Source organism: Amblyomma americanum, chromosome 5, assembly GCF_052857255.1.
Source record: "Amblyomma americanum isolate KBUSLIRL-KWMA chromosome 5, ASM5285725v1, whole genome shotgun sequence".
NCBI lineage: Eukaryota > Metazoa > Arthropoda > Arachnida > Ixodida > Ixodidae > Amblyomma > Amblyomma americanum.
Window position 1 is genome coordinate 183,799,373 of NC_135501.1, and position 16,406 is coordinate 183,815,778.

The following is a 16,406-nucleotide window of genomic DNA, read 5'->3' on the forward strand; positions in this document are numbered from 1 at the left end:
CGGTTTCCATAGATAGCCATACTGACACACACATAGTAGTAGCCATTTTTTTATTCGTTAAACATCTTTCTTTCTTCGAAAGTACATTAAAGGCGCTCACACAAGACAGTGTATATATATATATATATATATATATATATATATATATATATATATATATATATATATATATATATATATATATAATGTAGCTTCGGTGATATTTACAACTGTTTTATTGCTCATTGTATGCGGAGATATGGAACCAAATCCGGTTCCATACGATACGCAAACCGTGCAGATAATGTCAGAAAGCTTCCAAATTGAAAAAGAAATTGTGTTTTTGGAGGGGGCAAAGGAAATGGGGCTGTATCTGTCTCGCATCTCGGCTGACACGCGAACCGCGCAGTAAGGGAAAGGATAAAGGAAGGTCTGAGAGAATAAAGAAGAAAGGGGTGCCTTAGTAAAGGGCTCCGGAATAGCTTCGACCACCTGGGGATCTTTAACGTGCACTGACATCGCACAGCACACGGGCGCAAACCGGTGCCTAGGGTTGACAGGATAAGAATTTTAGGCCTTTTAATTCAGGAAAATGGATGCAATGATGAAACAATAAAGAAACTGGAAGGATATGCAGCGCAAGTAACTGGAATATTCAGAATAACGCTCAAATGGAGAGGACTCAAAGAAAGGAGCCTAATAAAATTGGTGCAAGCATACATAATCAGTCGACTCAGCTACGCTACACCATACCTTAACATCCGGGCCCCAGAAAGAGATAAGTTGGACTCAATCATTAGGAGGGGCTACAAACGAGCGTTAGGAATACCCATAAGCACCTCAACGGAAAGACTCCTAGCTATGGGGATACACAACACGTGGAAGGAAACGGCCGAGGCGGTCAGAACAGCTCAGCAGGAAAGACTTAGCCAGACATATACAGGCAGAGCCATTTCAGGCATGGTAGGATTGCAGGCAGACAGAGGCATGCAGCAAAAACAAGACATCCCGATGGAGGTCAGGGAACATCTCAGAATAGACCCACTTCCGAGAAACATGCACCCCACCTTCAACAGTGAGAGGAGGGAAAAGAGAGCCGAAGCCCTCATGAGACGCTTCTACGAAATGAATAAGGAGAGGGTAGCATACACGGATGCGGCGAGCGGTAGACTGGGAGCAGCTGTAGCCTCAGTGGTGGATGGCAAGGGTACAGCAATATCAGCAGCTACGATACGCAGCCGCAATTCGGAAGTAGCAGAAGAGGTAGCAATAGCGCTTGCTTGCGTGGGAACAGAGGCAAACTATATAATAAGTGACAGTAAAACAGCCATCTACAATTATGGAAGAGGTAGAGTCGTATCAGAAGCGGTGCGGATTCTAACGCGGAAAAAGATGAATAGAAAAATTAGCCTAATATGGGCACCAGCTCATACGTCAGCACGAGGCAATGAAGCGGCGCACCTTCTAGCTCGCGATCTCTACCTCCGAGCAGAAACGGAACCGCCAGATTGCAAGGAACTAGGCGAGAGACTACAAACATACACAGAATTCATAGAGAATTACAGACTGCAGAGAAGAACTGTTCCTCCTCCGGACAAGGAGCTCGGGAACAGAGAGGCAGTAACCTGGAGAAGGCTACAGGCCGGAAATTTCATAAACCCGGTATGGGCGTCACACGTCCTACAAGACGAGGACATAGAAGATGAATGTAAAAAATGTGGAGAGAGGGGGACCCTCGACCATATAGTTTGGCAGTGTGTACATTCCCCAGGGGTGAGGGAAGGAAAGACCTGAAGAAGGCGTTCGACACTGTATCACATCCAATATTACTGAGGAAACTAGCCGCCTATGGTATTGTTAATGACACACTGCAATTTTTCACCAGTTACTTATCAGGTCGACAACAGAAAGTGGTAATTAACAACCTTGAATCTACATATAGCTATATAAAATGCGGAGTACCCCAAGGATCTGTCCTGGGGCCTCTACTGTTTTCCATCTATATAAATGATCTTCCAGGTTCAGTCTCGCTTTCGCAGGTTCTCATGTATGCAGACGACACGGCCCTCATATTCACAGGTAAATCGGTTTCTGCGATGCAAGACGACATGAGGCAGGATTTAATGACTGTTTCCAACTGGTTCAGTAACAATAGATTAACATTGAACGTTGCGAAAACTAAATATGTCGTCTTCCATACAAGAAGAAGAAACGTTGACTTTAACCATATTAGGATTTCCTTGAACAATTGTATAATCGAATCAGTTCCTTCATTTAAATATCTTGGTGTTATCTTTGACAATAACCTTAACTGGAAGAATCAAGTGAACAGCGTTTGTAATAAAGCTGCGTTTGGTTGCTACGTCCTTATTAAGGCTAGACAATACTTTCCTCGCAACATATTACGAAGCTTGTACTTCTCATTCGTTCATTGTCATATGAGTTATTGCTGCGAATCATGGGGCCACACATACTCAACTTATCTCACACCTCTGCAACGGTTACAGAAGCGAGCACTAAGGATTATAACATATTCTCCATTGCATCATCCAAGTAACAATCTGTTTGCAGAAGTTCGAGTACTAAAATTTTCCGCCCTACGCGACTATAAAATCTCCCTTCTAGTAAACTGCATGTTAACAACTAACTCTCCACTCCCGATGAGCTTATTCACTTTGCCTGTTCGCAACACAAGACATGCTGCTAATGGTAATTTTAATCTTCCGATCCATCACAACACATACGGTGAGAGATTAATCGAGTTCATTGGGACGAAAGTCTGGAATACATTGCCATTGGAAATAAAGCTTGCCAGAAATTTTAAACTATCTTCTAAATTATATTTCTTGCATAATCAAGTAATCATGTGATTTCCTTTTTGTGTTTCTGTGTTTCTTAAAATGCCGGTGTATACCTTTCTTGTACGTTTGCCAAAATGCCTTGTTTTTGCATGCGATCGGACACTGGATGCTTTTGCTGTGTTAATTCGCTGTTTTCTTTTTTTTTTCACTTTACATATTTATGTGGTTGCCTAAATGACTTGATTTGTATTGGACCGGACACTAGCCATGTAGGCTATCGGTCCAAATATTTTGTACAATTTTTTTGTGAATTATGAAATAAAGCTTCCTTTGATTGAAAGATAGTAGAGAAGCCTGGGAAACCCTTCTGCAAAGCGCGGATCCCGCGACCCAGAAGAAAGCCATCCATCTGGCGGCAGATGCCGCGGAGAGCCAACAACTCTTTACCTGCATCTAGTCGCGGAGGCCCTGGCGTCTGCCCCTAGGCCTGCGCACCAGGGGTAGGGAGTAGAGGGCCTCCATTTCTGATGGAAATAAAAGTTTTTGGAACTGGAACTGGAACCAGAGTGAATAAATCCCCTTGGCTGGAGGGATGTGACGTCACCAGCCTGGCAGGGAGGGAAATGACGTCATCAGACCTGATACGTCTGTGTGAAGCCTCCATCTACCAACGTTGGCCGGTGGCAGGTGGCGCGCAGGAAGAGCTCGGGAAGAGCAACCTGGGTCTTACAAGCCCCACCAGCCGCTTCTGGCCAAGGCATCAAGAGTTTCGGATGCTGTCGCATTGCCAATACAATGTAATTAGGCGTCCGTGTGAATATTTCGGAAACACCCTGTCCCACCTGACCACGGCGGCTGCGTTTCAATGGAGGCGAAACGCTAAGGCGCCCGTGTGCTGTGCGGTGTCAGTGCACGTTAAAGATAATAATAATAATAATTGGTTTTTTTGGGGAAAGGAAATGGCGCAGTATCTGTCTCATATATCGTTGGACATCTGAACCGCGCCGTAAGGTGAGGGATAAAGGAGGAAGTGAAAGAAGAAAGAAAGAAGAGGTGCCGTAGTGGAGGGCTAATAATAATAATAATTGGTTTTTTTTTTTTTTGGGGGGGGGGGGGAAGGAAATGGCGCAGTATCTGTCTCATATATCGTAGGACACCTGAACCGCGTCGTAAGGTGAGGGATAAAGGAGGGAGTGAGAGAGGAAAGGAAGAAGAGGTGCCGTAGTGGAGGGCTCCGGAATAATTTCGACCACCTGGGGATCTTTAACGTGCACTGATATCGCACAGCACACGGCCGCCTTAGCATTTTTCCTCCATAAAAACGCAGCCGCCGCTGTCGGGTTCGAACCCGGGAACTCCGGATCAGTAGTCGAGCGCCCTAACCACTGAGGCAACGCGGCGGGAACGTTAAAGATCCCCAGGTGGTCGAAATTATTCCGGAGCTCTCCACTACGGCACCTCTCTCTTCCTTTCTTCTTTCACTCCCTCCTTTATACCTTCCCTTACTGCGCGGTTCGGGTGTCCGCCGAGTTATGTGAGACATACTGCGCCATTTCCTTTCCCCAAAATCCTATTATTATTATTATTATTATTATTATTATTATTATTATTATTATTATTATTATTATTATTATTATTATTATTATTATTATTATTATTATTATTATTATTACCTCTCCCACCCAGCCAAACAGGAGGGCTATCACCGACCAGCAGGCGAACGCAGGAGTTTCTGGTTACAGCACAGATTCTTAATAATAATTGCTTTGGGGGGAAAGGAAATTTCGACCACCTGGGGATCTTTAACGTGCACTGACATCGCACAGCACACGGGCGCCTTAGCGTTTTGCCTGCATAAAAACGCAGCAGCCGCGGTCAGCACAGATTCTTGCATAGAGATATCGATCCGGTATGCAGATATTGTAATAATAATAATAATAATTGGTTTTAGGGGGAAAAAATGGCGAAGTATCTGTCTCATATATAGTTGGACACCTCAACCGTGCCTTGAACAGCAGATATTGTAAAAATTCATTTATGAGACACTCTAAGTGCGTGATCTGGAGTTTCTGCTTTTTTTTCATGTTTGTGTCATGAATGAAATTAAGTAACCGGTGGCGCGTTATTTCCGGTGTCCTCACCATGGTCTACAGTTGCTCCTCCACTCTGTACTGTACGCCCCTGTCTCGGTCTTGGAATTAAACGTTTTTTTTCCGCTCACTGTTCTAGGTTTCAGACTTGTGGTCGAGTAGCGGCTCCAACAAATCTGTAACTAGCTATTGATGATCAAGTGCTGTGTGTCATGATACGGAACCGACTAGCTTACTCTATAATGGCTGTGCAAGGTAATAACAAAAAGAGCTTTCGCCGAAGGATGTCGTAGCCTTAGCATGAACGAGCTTGTCTATCATCATAAGGCAGCATATCCCGGTAACTACGGTGAGGTCCCACGGGGCCAGCATTTTGATACGCAGTTGGTCGAACTGCTTCGAGTGAAATCAATTTCCTTCGCATCAGCAATGCCTCATTATCGGTAACGATAATCGACGCGCTGAAATAAATAGGACGTGCAGCACGCGTTATTGGAGAAACTGTCTTGGCGTAAGACTTGAAATTCCTACGGCAAGGACACTGAGCGAAGCAAAGATCGAAAGCTGGGAACTTGAAGATCGCACAGCAACGAAGAGATTGTGCTCGCAAGCGCCTGCAAGACCCACTCACTTGCAGCTTTCGGCAAGCTTCTCCGGCGTGTCAGGTATCTCGGGGCCTTTCGAGAACACGACGAAGTCCGTGCCGCAGGCGTCGATGACGTCATCGCTACAGCTCGGGTCATCCTTGAACTGGGCGCTAGCCGAGCCTGTAATGTTTTCTCAGATATCGAGCTCGCCATCTTTGGCACTGCACGAAATTGCGTGCGCATAGCATTGTAACATTAATCGTTCGCCTCATGCACCCGTTACATGCAGGGTATGCTGTTCACACTACTTCTACCAGGCGTAGCATGCGAATCGAAGCACTGAAACCATGTCCTACCTTCTTGAACAAAAAATTTGAATATTGTGAAATTGTAAGGCACTGTTATACAAATATTGGAGGTAATGGTACATTCTTGCGATTTGTAGCAAACGCTTTCTTTTGAAGTGTTTCCATCGCTAGCATCGAGCAGTTAAGACTGCCATAGAAAACTAATGAGGAACGCTTTTAACGATGGCAAAAACGTTAATAACAAACAAATTAAAGCCTGCCGTCGGGAGATCTGCGGATTTATTGACTGTTATAGTCTTGCAATATATGAAAAAAAAATGCGCTCGTTAACTCTTTCTCGTTCAAAAAAACGTTTGCCAAGAATTGTTGGGTATTATCCCACAAATAGTGAGGCAGTGTTTGTGGTGGTGTTTATATGCAGGCGCGATTAGAACTGCAATATCTGTCGGAAATCGCTGCATGTTTTTCACTTTATAGGACACCAAATTTCTCTATCACTGTTTGAAAGGGTAACAACGTCAGCTCGCGGGCAGCGAATCACCGAAACTAATCGAATGGTGGAACAAAAAGCTTAAAGCTAGAAGGCCAGATGTGCTTCATCCCAGCGCAACAGCTCCGGTATATTTTGAAATTTTAATCCTCCTAGCGAATGCTTTGCGACGTTGTCAAGAAAACGCTGTGGCTGACAAAATGAACGAATAATTTACGCGAGCTGGAAAAAAGGACTACAGAATATTTTGTCATCAAAGACTAGACTTTCTAACCACCGATGAGCAGTATGATGTGAAAATATTGCCTGATATACAATTTAATGCCCAACGCAATTCCACATGTCGTGTGCAGACAATGTAGTAAAAGAAATCTTGTTTTTCGGGCAGAATTGAACCTTCCGGACTATCCGTTTGGTACGTACTGTATACCATAAATTACAGTAGTCCCACCACGAATGCTCCCATTTTTGTGCCAACAATCATTTTACTACCTACTGAAACTCGACTAACTGCGACCTGCTTAGCGTCGCAGTTTCAGCGATAAGTTTCGTAGGATTCCTTCCTGAAGTGAAAGAAATCTTGGCGCTTGAACACAGCAAGTAATTTGCTTAAATTGATTACCGGCGACTGGAGTTTCCTGCAGAAGTGAAGTGGGCAACCTTGCCCGACTTTTCGCTCATCGCTCTCACAATTTCTCCAATCATTGGCCTCTGGGCATTGATTTTCTATCCCTCCTTTCCGAGAGGCTCCATTGCCTCCAGTGTTGCAATCGCTTTTTCGGAACACGCTTTTGGGAATCATGCAGGAAGGCTTGCTAATTTGTGAGGGAAAATGCCACCTATTGGTACTGTAAGATGTGTAGAATAATTCTTATTTGTGTGCGCCTTTTATAGAGAAAGAAGGCGTACTTTTACATTAATGAACAGCAGTATACTTCATATGAAGCAAGTCCAGCATTCTTGAACAAAAATTTTGAATATCGGGATATTCTAAGGTACTGTTGTTGAAATACTGAAAGTAAGGGTTCATTCTTCGGATGGGTAGCAAAATATTTCTTTTAAAGTTTTTCCATCGCACGCATCGAGCAGTTAAGATTGCCATTGAAAATCTATAAGGAACGTTTTTGACGATAGCAAACACGTTGATAAAACGAAATTCAATCCTGCCGAGGGGATATCTGCGTATATACTGATCGTTATAGTGAAATTTTACAATATATGAAAAAATTGTGTTCATAAAGGCTTTCCCGTTGAATACTGCTTTTGTCCAGGATTGCTGGATATGTTGGCAAAAATAAGCACCAAATGCAATACTGGTACTACAAACTGCCTGTACAATTTCGCTCATAGCAATTTGCAATAGCATTTGATATTATATGGAAAAGCATGGATTATAGCGCTAGCACATGATCAAATTTTTTTCCTTAATAGGTTTCAGCTTGAAGCTGAAGTCACCTATCGGAGCACCAGCAGAAAGCAAGAGCTGACTACACGTTTTGTACACAGACCTACACAATCTTTCCACATATACAAATATATATGTGTATTTTTATGCGGATTGTGTTCTAGCTCTCATTCAATTCGACGCAGTTCATTTCATGCTTATTCAAATGGAAGCATCACCTTTAGAAACTGCACAGGCTGCACAGACCCGAGGTAGAATTGTTTTGTGGGGCGAAGAACCTTGCCTACTAGTTGACAGTGATGAAACTTTCCAAACTAATGTGAAGTTGCAAGTTTAAGCTTGAAGTAAACACATAAACATAGTGACTCAGGGTAGAAAGATCATATCCCCCCCCCCCCTTGCGCGTGCATATGACCATATTATCTTCAAAGAGCATTAGTACACTTTTCATTGTAGGCATCTTGGTGGCGCTAGTCCATTCATGCATGTGTTTAAAACAAATGTCGTTCATGGCAGGAATCCTGTCATTCTTTCTAAACGAATTTAGTCATGTCGTTAAATATAATGCATTAGCGGTTTTATTATACATATTAAACGTCAACTCAAACGATTGGTAACACTCTGGAGTTGTTCTAATTAGTGACTCGTAAACATACATGACGGAATACAGCGCTTAGTTTTCATGCCGTTTAGATAACAATAATAAACTCGTGGGTCAGTTGTGGTGGAATGATGCAGTTATCACGGATCGTGAAGTCTAACTCTAATACGACGGGCGAATATTTTTTCCTCTGCATTTTCCTCCCTATTACTACAATAACTAATCTTGCGTTAATACTAACACCAACCTGGACTTCAGACTGCAAGTGAATGTGCTGTCTTTTCTTTCTAAACGTGAAACCAAGGTCTTCCGAGGGTCCAGTTAACATGCCATACGCGCTTTCCTACATCGCATATTTCAACTCTCTGATTTTGTTCATCCTTGAGCCCCTCTTGACTTGCCTAGTGTTTGACGAGATGCCCGCATAGTGGTGGTGCACGAGGCAAGTGATCGATTATAGGTGGATAACTATCGCTCTATTCCCTGTAGTCAACGATGCGAAAAACTGAAGCACGTAATAGTCAATTTCGTCCATCGTTTTCTTGAAGAAAGCACCTTTGATTTCGATTCTTTACGCGAAGTTAGCAAGGAATAGACCATGCTTGTCACGGTTCAGTAGGATGAGCAACGCTCTGATCTTGATGGAGAATCTTATCTTATCATTCTATATTTTAGTAATTAATAATTAATCATTGGATTTGGGGGAAAGTAAATGGCGCAGTATCTGTCTCATATATCGTTGGACACCTGAACCGCGCCGTAAGGGAAGGGATAAAGGAGGGAGTGAAAGAAGAAAGGTGCCGTAGTGGAGGGCTCCGGAATAATTTCGACCACCTGGGGAATCTTTAACGTGCACTGACATCGCACAGCACACGGGCGCCTTAGCGTTTTGCCTCCATAAAAACGCAGCCACCGCGGTCGGTTTTGAACCCGGGAACTCCGGATCAGTAGTCGAGCGCCGGAGTTCCCGGGTTCAAAATCGACCGCGGATCAGTAGTCGAGCGCCTACCCGCCGCGGTGGCTCAGTGGTTAGGGCGCTCGACTACTGATCCGGAGTTCCCGGGTTCGAACCCGACCGCGGCGGCTGCGTTTTTATGGAGGAAAAACGCTAAGGCGCCCGTGTGCTGTGCGATGTCAGTGCACGTTAAAGATCCCCAGGTGGTCGAAATTATCCCGGAGCCCTCCACTACGGCACCTATTCATTTCTTCTTTCACTCCATCCTTTATCCCTTCCCTTACGGCGCGGTTCAGGTGTCCAACGATATATGAGACAGATAGTGCGCCATTTCCATTCCCCAAAAAAAAAACAATTATTAAGTCGAGCGCCCTTGGTTTTGGGCGAAAGGAAATGGCGCAGTATCTGTCTCATATATTGTTGGACACCTGAACCGCTCCGTAAGGGAAGGGATAAAGGACGGAGTGTAGGCAACTGGTTGTGTCTGTGTTGGAAAGAGGCTGCTTAGAGTCGGAAAATTTCGTTTCGTGCAATTAATATACATCGGTGGTCCCCTACTAAATAATCGAACCTATATGTCGGGTTTCGCACTTCGATTGATTTATGTGACATGCGGTGCGTCACAGGTATATGTGCTCTGGGTTCGAATCATTTTTACTTGCGTGTGTCGACAACAAACCAACATTTATCAAACCTAATCATAGATTTGATAGTGTGCGGACGAATATCAAATATCTCTGAAGATTATAAACTAAACTGACCCCTGAGCATAAATACGAATTTATCAGCAGTCACTAAACGTCGTTAGCGATTGTCGATGATGCTACACCTCAAAAAGTTTAATTCCCGCCTCGCAAATAAAAGAAAGCCACTGCTGTTTACGTGCCCGCTGAACTGTTCCCCAAACACGTGCACTATTTTCAGAGCTTCTTGAAACTATTTAATAATTATAATAATAATGATATATAAAATGATTTTAACCAGTTCTATATAGAGAACAAGGAGGAGGCCGATAAGGTAATTCTTTTGAGCGTGATTGGGCAGTACAGTTCCACTAACAAAGCGAAACTCAATTTCAGGAGGCATAAATTAATGAAGGAGTCCAGAGGTGTAAACTATTTGGAATTCAAGAAGTTTGACGGTATGTGCTGGTATGTTGGGTTCAACCTCCCAAATTTGTGCATGCGCTACGCGAGTGGCCCTAGTGGAAGGCTCCGGATTAAACTAGACCATTTGCGGGTGCCTGAATTCGCACAGTACGCCATCATTTTTGCGTTTCGCCTACGTTGAAATGCAGCCACTGAGGCCGGTATTCCAACTCGGGTCCCTGGGCATGGCAGTGGAACACTTCAGCCACCAGACCGTCGCAGTGGGTACTAAAGAAGTAAGGAAGCAGCTTTAACACGTGGGCATTGTATGGGATCCCGTATATGTAATACCGAAGTCGAATCAAAAGCGGCATAAAGGAACCACACCTTTTAGTGTTAAATGTGATTGATCGAGTCGCTGATAACTCTTACGCACGGGCGAGTTTTCTCTCGTTACAAGTTTCCAAGCATATCGACAAGGCTGAAATTTTGATATGCTTGTGACTAATTTTTAAATTTATTGTTCAAGATGATGTGAAACTTGGTGGATCCAGACTGATCAAAATAAGCTCCCATATCTAACGCGTACATTCGTGATTAGAAATTCCTTCTTTGGACAATAAACGAATAGACTTTTCTTTCTTTGTAACAGTTATTTGTAACAGGGCTGATTCTGCAGTGTAGGGTGTTTGAAGGTGCCCTGCAGTCGCTTTCTGCTCCAGGTGCTTCTGTAACCATTTTGTCCCGCCCTTCTCATCCGTTTTCTTTTTAGATTATTCTGTTGTCATAGCTGCTTTGGCATATGCTACAGTCATGTCTCATTTCTCAGTTTTAATATGCACCCTAGGGCTCTGGAAAACTTTTTTCACATTTTTTTCATTTTTGTTTTTTGTAGTTAGTTTTCTTTTGACTGCGGTGTTTGTTTTTTTCGTCATAAAAACACTTCTGCTCGAGGTATTCAATTTTGTTGATCCCTGCATTGTCTCTTACAGACTTTGACTTGAAAGGGAAACGGATTGTTAAAGTTTCGAAGTGCGTTTCAAATGCCTTTTTGTGAGTAATATTTTATAACTGAAGCGATCCCTATCAGGAGGCCCCCGTAAAGGCACTAGGGAAGCTAAAGTCATGGAATGCAAATGCAAACATATCATAATCATATAATAACGAGAAAGTCAATACCAATTACGGATGAATGGCGTTATCTTTTGCAGCCATCTTATTTTGGAACACATTGCCATTCACACTAAAAATCTCAGTTTCCTTGCCTGTATTCAAGAATAAGCTGCGGTCATTTTTGTTGGGATACTGATGTTTTATACTTTTTATAAGTCTCTTGTCAGTGTTATTGTGATGCTAGATTTTGTTTTTGTGTCGAAGTACTGATATGTTGTTTTCTGTATTTTACAAGCATCTGCAAACTATGATGTTTATTTATTTTGTTGTAGTGATCTATCGAGGGTCCCGGTAAATCCTTTTGACTATAGGACCCTCGGCTGTATACTTATGACCTTTGTAAAAGTGTTTGAACTAATGAACAACTCTCTGAAGACACCTATACTCCCTCAGATAATGGGCTTTCAGCCGTGTTTTGTAGCAAGTAAAATTATTAGCTGAAAGAAATATTCTCTCAGTGTCTCAGTGGTTATGGCGCTCGGCTGCTGGCCCGAAAGACGCGGGTTCGATGCCGGCCGCGGCAGTCTAATTTCGATGGAGGCAAAATTCTAGAGGCCCCCGTACTGTGCGATGTCAGTGCACGTTAAAAGAACAGTCTGATGGTCGAAATTTCCGGAGCCCTTCACTACGACGTCCCTCATAGCCTGGGTCGCTTTGGAACGTTAAACCCCGACAAGCAAAACCAAACATTATCTGGCTAGCCTACTCAATATAGGCGTGGCCTCCACTGTGCCAAAATAATACAGTACACTATTGCCAAGGGGGCAATCACGCTCAGCTTGGGGCGTCGAAGGTTTCAGGCTGGTCACGTTTTGTAGGTCTGATTATACACTTTCGCGGAAAACATCCACCGATGTCGCTTGCAATTTCTAGGCCGAGGGCCCCGATTTTATCAGGCCTGCAGAATCGGAGGCACATTATATCTCATCACATACCTATGTTGTTTTCTTTGAGCTTCCGTGCAGCGTGGCATCATGGGAACGACTGGCGCCGGCCGTGTCAGCGCGTCAAGGTTAAAAATGCACGTGTAGACAGTGGTCTCTTGTATTTATTATTTTATGAGTTTTGGCAACGGTCCCACTGTGTTGAGTAGAAGCGCTGTTCGGTTGCACTAATCAAGACATAGCAAAAATTTCTTTCGCGGCGGTGTCTGAGACATACATTCAAACGTTTGCCAAGCAGGTAACGCATGTCTTCTCTTTGCCGCCATTTTCCACGCTCCTTCTTCAATCGAAAAGTATGTGAGCTCTCATTTGCATAATCCTTCCTGAGCGACGTTAAACTACTATTGCTGTCATGCAAGAGGTAACACTCGACATATATGTAAAAAGAATAGTTGTGATTGATGTTTTCCGTACTGAGAAGCTTGCCCCAAATATTCAAGGAATCTTTAGCCCTTCGGTTCAGGCTTATAAGCCCCATGCCTATAGGCATGAGGCTTATAAGCCTTATATTCTCATGCCTATATATATTATCATGCCTATAGGCTAGCTTATATTCTCATGCCTATAGGCATGGGCCTATAGGCATGAGAAAACTTTCATATCAGTTCAATCTGGTGTTTCTCACTGCACACTGTATTCTTTTCACTTTATTTTTGTTTATATTTTCTCAATTTTCATTGCCTCCACTCAAAGTGTATGCATACTGAGCGTAGTACAATGGCTCCTCGATCTCCATTAAGGAAGAATGTTTCTTATCGAACGGTGGATTGCTTGGACTCTGTGTCCTTGCTCGTCTTAGGAAAAAAGAGAGGGAAGTCAGTGGATACTTCTGCTCCTAACATTATCGGAGTACAGATCGAGCTGCGACTGACTGTGCCGTCTTTGGTTTTAGTTGTGGCGTCTAGCGAGTGACAAAGACGCGGACATGCTACGCGTATCGGTGCGGGCACAAAGTTCCTACGTGCTTCTGGTCACGTGACCAGCAATCGACCTTGTTTCGGCCATCAAACGTTCTCCGCCCACTTACCTACTAAGCACGCCTGGTCTGAGCAAAAAATTGCTGGCGGAAAAATGTATGGCTGCCAGCCGCCACCAGTTTAGCATTTTCCCTGACCTTTTCGACTTTTGGGATGCCGTAAGGGCTTCGCTGTACGAATCAGAGGCAAACCCCGTTGCATGGCATACTTTTGCAAGGACGGTACTCACCAGTCAGTTCTCACACGTTCGACACGGAGAGCCAATAGCTATCCCACACTGCGCATGCCTAGGAACACCATCGCACCGTCAAGATACATCAGCAACCCTAGCAGCCACGGTGCCAAATAAGCTTGAGCATTTGGAACCACGTATTGATACTGTTTCCCTCGTCTCCTATCACGGGCACATGAACGTTCGCATGCTACATGCAACGAAGGAACTACTTTAGTCGGCAACCGCTGAACCAATTCCGAATAACCTCCCGGTCCGTTGAATGTTTCGTTAATTTGTCAGGCGCTGATTAGAGGAAAAGTTTGTTCCTGCGTTGATGAGCGGAGAATAATCGTTGGTGTCCACGGGCTCTTACGCATCATCACGTTTTAGTATTAAGTGTTTGCAGATTTTCTGATCATCCATGGTTAGCCGCAGGCTTTGGATGAGGAATTCGGCCATTCTTAGTAACGGAAGGCGCACTGAACAGGATTATAAGCATTGTGACTGTATGGCTCCCCAAAATGCTGAAATCAAAGCATTTTCCTTTCATCTAATGTCCTATCTTTACTTATAAGAAAAGATACTCTGAAAGCCTTTAAATCAGCTGTATATCTTAAGTGAACATCAAAACATTTGGTTCCAGGAAGTGTCACCCATTAAGCTGCAAAAATGTTAGGCCGAGGACGCTCCCGTGGCTGACTACAATACCGTTACCTTGGTACGCGCATAAAATAGCTTTCGCGAAGTGTGCCACCCCGGTTAATATCTTTCGCGGCTGAGGCTGCGGGTCAAATAACGCGGCCTCATAACTGCAGTGATCAGCACCTAACGAGCAACCACTAGAAAGCGGTCACCATCCTTTGTACCCTCTTTACACGTTTTCAGTTATTCGTACTGTGTGGCATTTCATGTAGAATATGCATCCTATAGTGGGATACAAGTCAAGAAAAAAGCGGCTTTTCCCCGTCAATGGACCCACTTCTACCCAATGGCGTCGGCCGATTGTCATGAATATGCAGGAAGTTGTTTGGTTGGTTTATAGGGGTTTAACGTCCCAAAGCAACTCAGGCTATGAGAGACGCCGTAGTGAAGGGCTCCGGAAATTTCGACCACCTGGGGTTCTTTAACGTGCACTGACATTGCACAGCACACGGGTCACTATAATTTCGCCTCCATCGAAATTCGACCGCCGCGGCCAGGATCGAACCCGCGTCTTTCGGGCCGGCAGCCGAGCCCTTTTCATCTGCCACTCCCTGAATTGTCACGCTAGCAGGGTCACGACAATCGACCGTCGCCATTAGCTAGAAGTGAGTCCTTTTGAAGGGGAAAAGCTGCTTTTTTCTTGACTCGTATCGGACTATATATACAGCATACTTACAAAGGCTGCCTACTGGCTTGATGCCGAACTGATTTTTCTTTACGACTAGCAATGCTTGTCTATGTCGCCCATGCAGGCTTCCCAATAATTACCAGAGAGGAGTGGGAGGCGGCCCTGCTTGGCTGTTCGGACCTTCAGTCCCAAAAGGCTTTGGTCAAGAGGGCTAAGCTGGCGGATTCGACCAATGGTGTCCCGGAATAAGGACTCCACCCATTGCGGGGCTCTTTAAAGAGGCTCATCTCTTTCATTAAATAAAGGCTTTTCACCACCACCATCCCAATAATTACGGCGTGCGCTACAAAGCAATTTGGACGTCACACATCAATTCTTTCGACTCACCCTGACGACTCCACAGCGCGATGAACACGACGAAAATCAGACGCGGGTATTCCATCACTCTAGGCGCGCACGAGTGGTTAGGCAACAAATAAGGCACTGTTTCTCGGTCGGCCTTTGCACATCGGTTAACAAGCCCGACTAGACCACTCACACCCACCCATACAGGCCTATGGAGAAGCAAACTCTCCCGTGCGCGCTTTCTTTATTCAGCTGTTTATTTACTTAGTTCAAACGCAACGACACAGTTACATGACCGGCGGCTGCCGATTGGATAACGCTATCCCTGCCACACAACGCGAGCCACCAACTTTCGCCCTCGTGTAGGCCCACTTGTTGGCGCCGTTTATTTCAATTCGCGCTCTCCTTGACTTCGTTTTCGCGCGCTTTATTTTGCAAAGCAACCCCCACCGAAGCCTTTCGGGCTTCACCGACCTATGTGTGTCTCGGCGAAGAGCCTTGCCCCCGTAGCGGAGCTACCCGTCGCGTGCCTGTCTGCGATCAAAGCGCGCGAAACGCGAAAGCGACTCCAAGGTCAAGCCCCCGAGCGCGCGCATTGCTTTCGCGCGCGTGCGCGCCGCTTTCTCTTCTTTTCCCGCGCTTTTTTTCGCCTCTCCTTGGCGCGCTTTTCAGCCCCAAGTCTCGGCACAGCTCCCCTCCGCTGTTTCTTGAGCGCGCGCGGGAAATGGGGTTAAGTGAAGTCTTTTCTGCCTTGGGCACGCCGTGGGGTGCGCACTTGAGCGCCTGCTGGCGAGGGCGAGGCATGGTTGTGTGGTTTTCGTTACATGTTTGCTTGTTTTTTGTATCTTGCCCTGTTTAGTGTAGCCGAGGCGCACGTCGTGTTGTCTCCTCTGAATGTGTCAACAGCGTGAGGGTGCACTCGGGCGGAATTTGTGGCGTGAGTAGAGTTAATGTTTACAAACAATCACTGTCCTTCGCGTGACGCGAGCAGGCACACTAAGTGCTTTCTGCACGCACCGTGAAAAAATTTTGGCGATTAATTGTTGCGTCATCCTTTGCGTGTAGGGCCATAAAGAATCCTTTTGGAAGGAGAAATAGAAGATTGATGGGAATGTTCAG

At 44.8% G+C, this 16,406-nt stretch overlaps 1 protein-coding gene across 1 annotated transcript in view; it reads right to left on the reverse strand.

The window, feature by feature from the left end:
- The window catches only part of LOC144135400 (uncharacterized), a 34,552-nt gene extending 18,869 nt beyond the window's left edge, over window positions 1-15,683 (reverse strand). Inside the window, exons 1-2 of the mRNA XM_077668064.1 lie at window positions 15,330-15,683; window positions 5,502-5,637 (exon numbers count right to left, since the gene is read on the reverse strand). Coding sequence (XP_077524190.1) covers window positions 5,502-5,637; window positions 15,330-15,384 — 191 coding nt within the window. The 5' untranslated portion in view covers window positions 15,385-15,683. The remainder of the gene's footprint in view (window positions 1-5,501; window positions 5,638-15,329) is intronic.
- Between the last annotated feature and the right edge of the window lie 723 nt (window positions 15,684-16,406).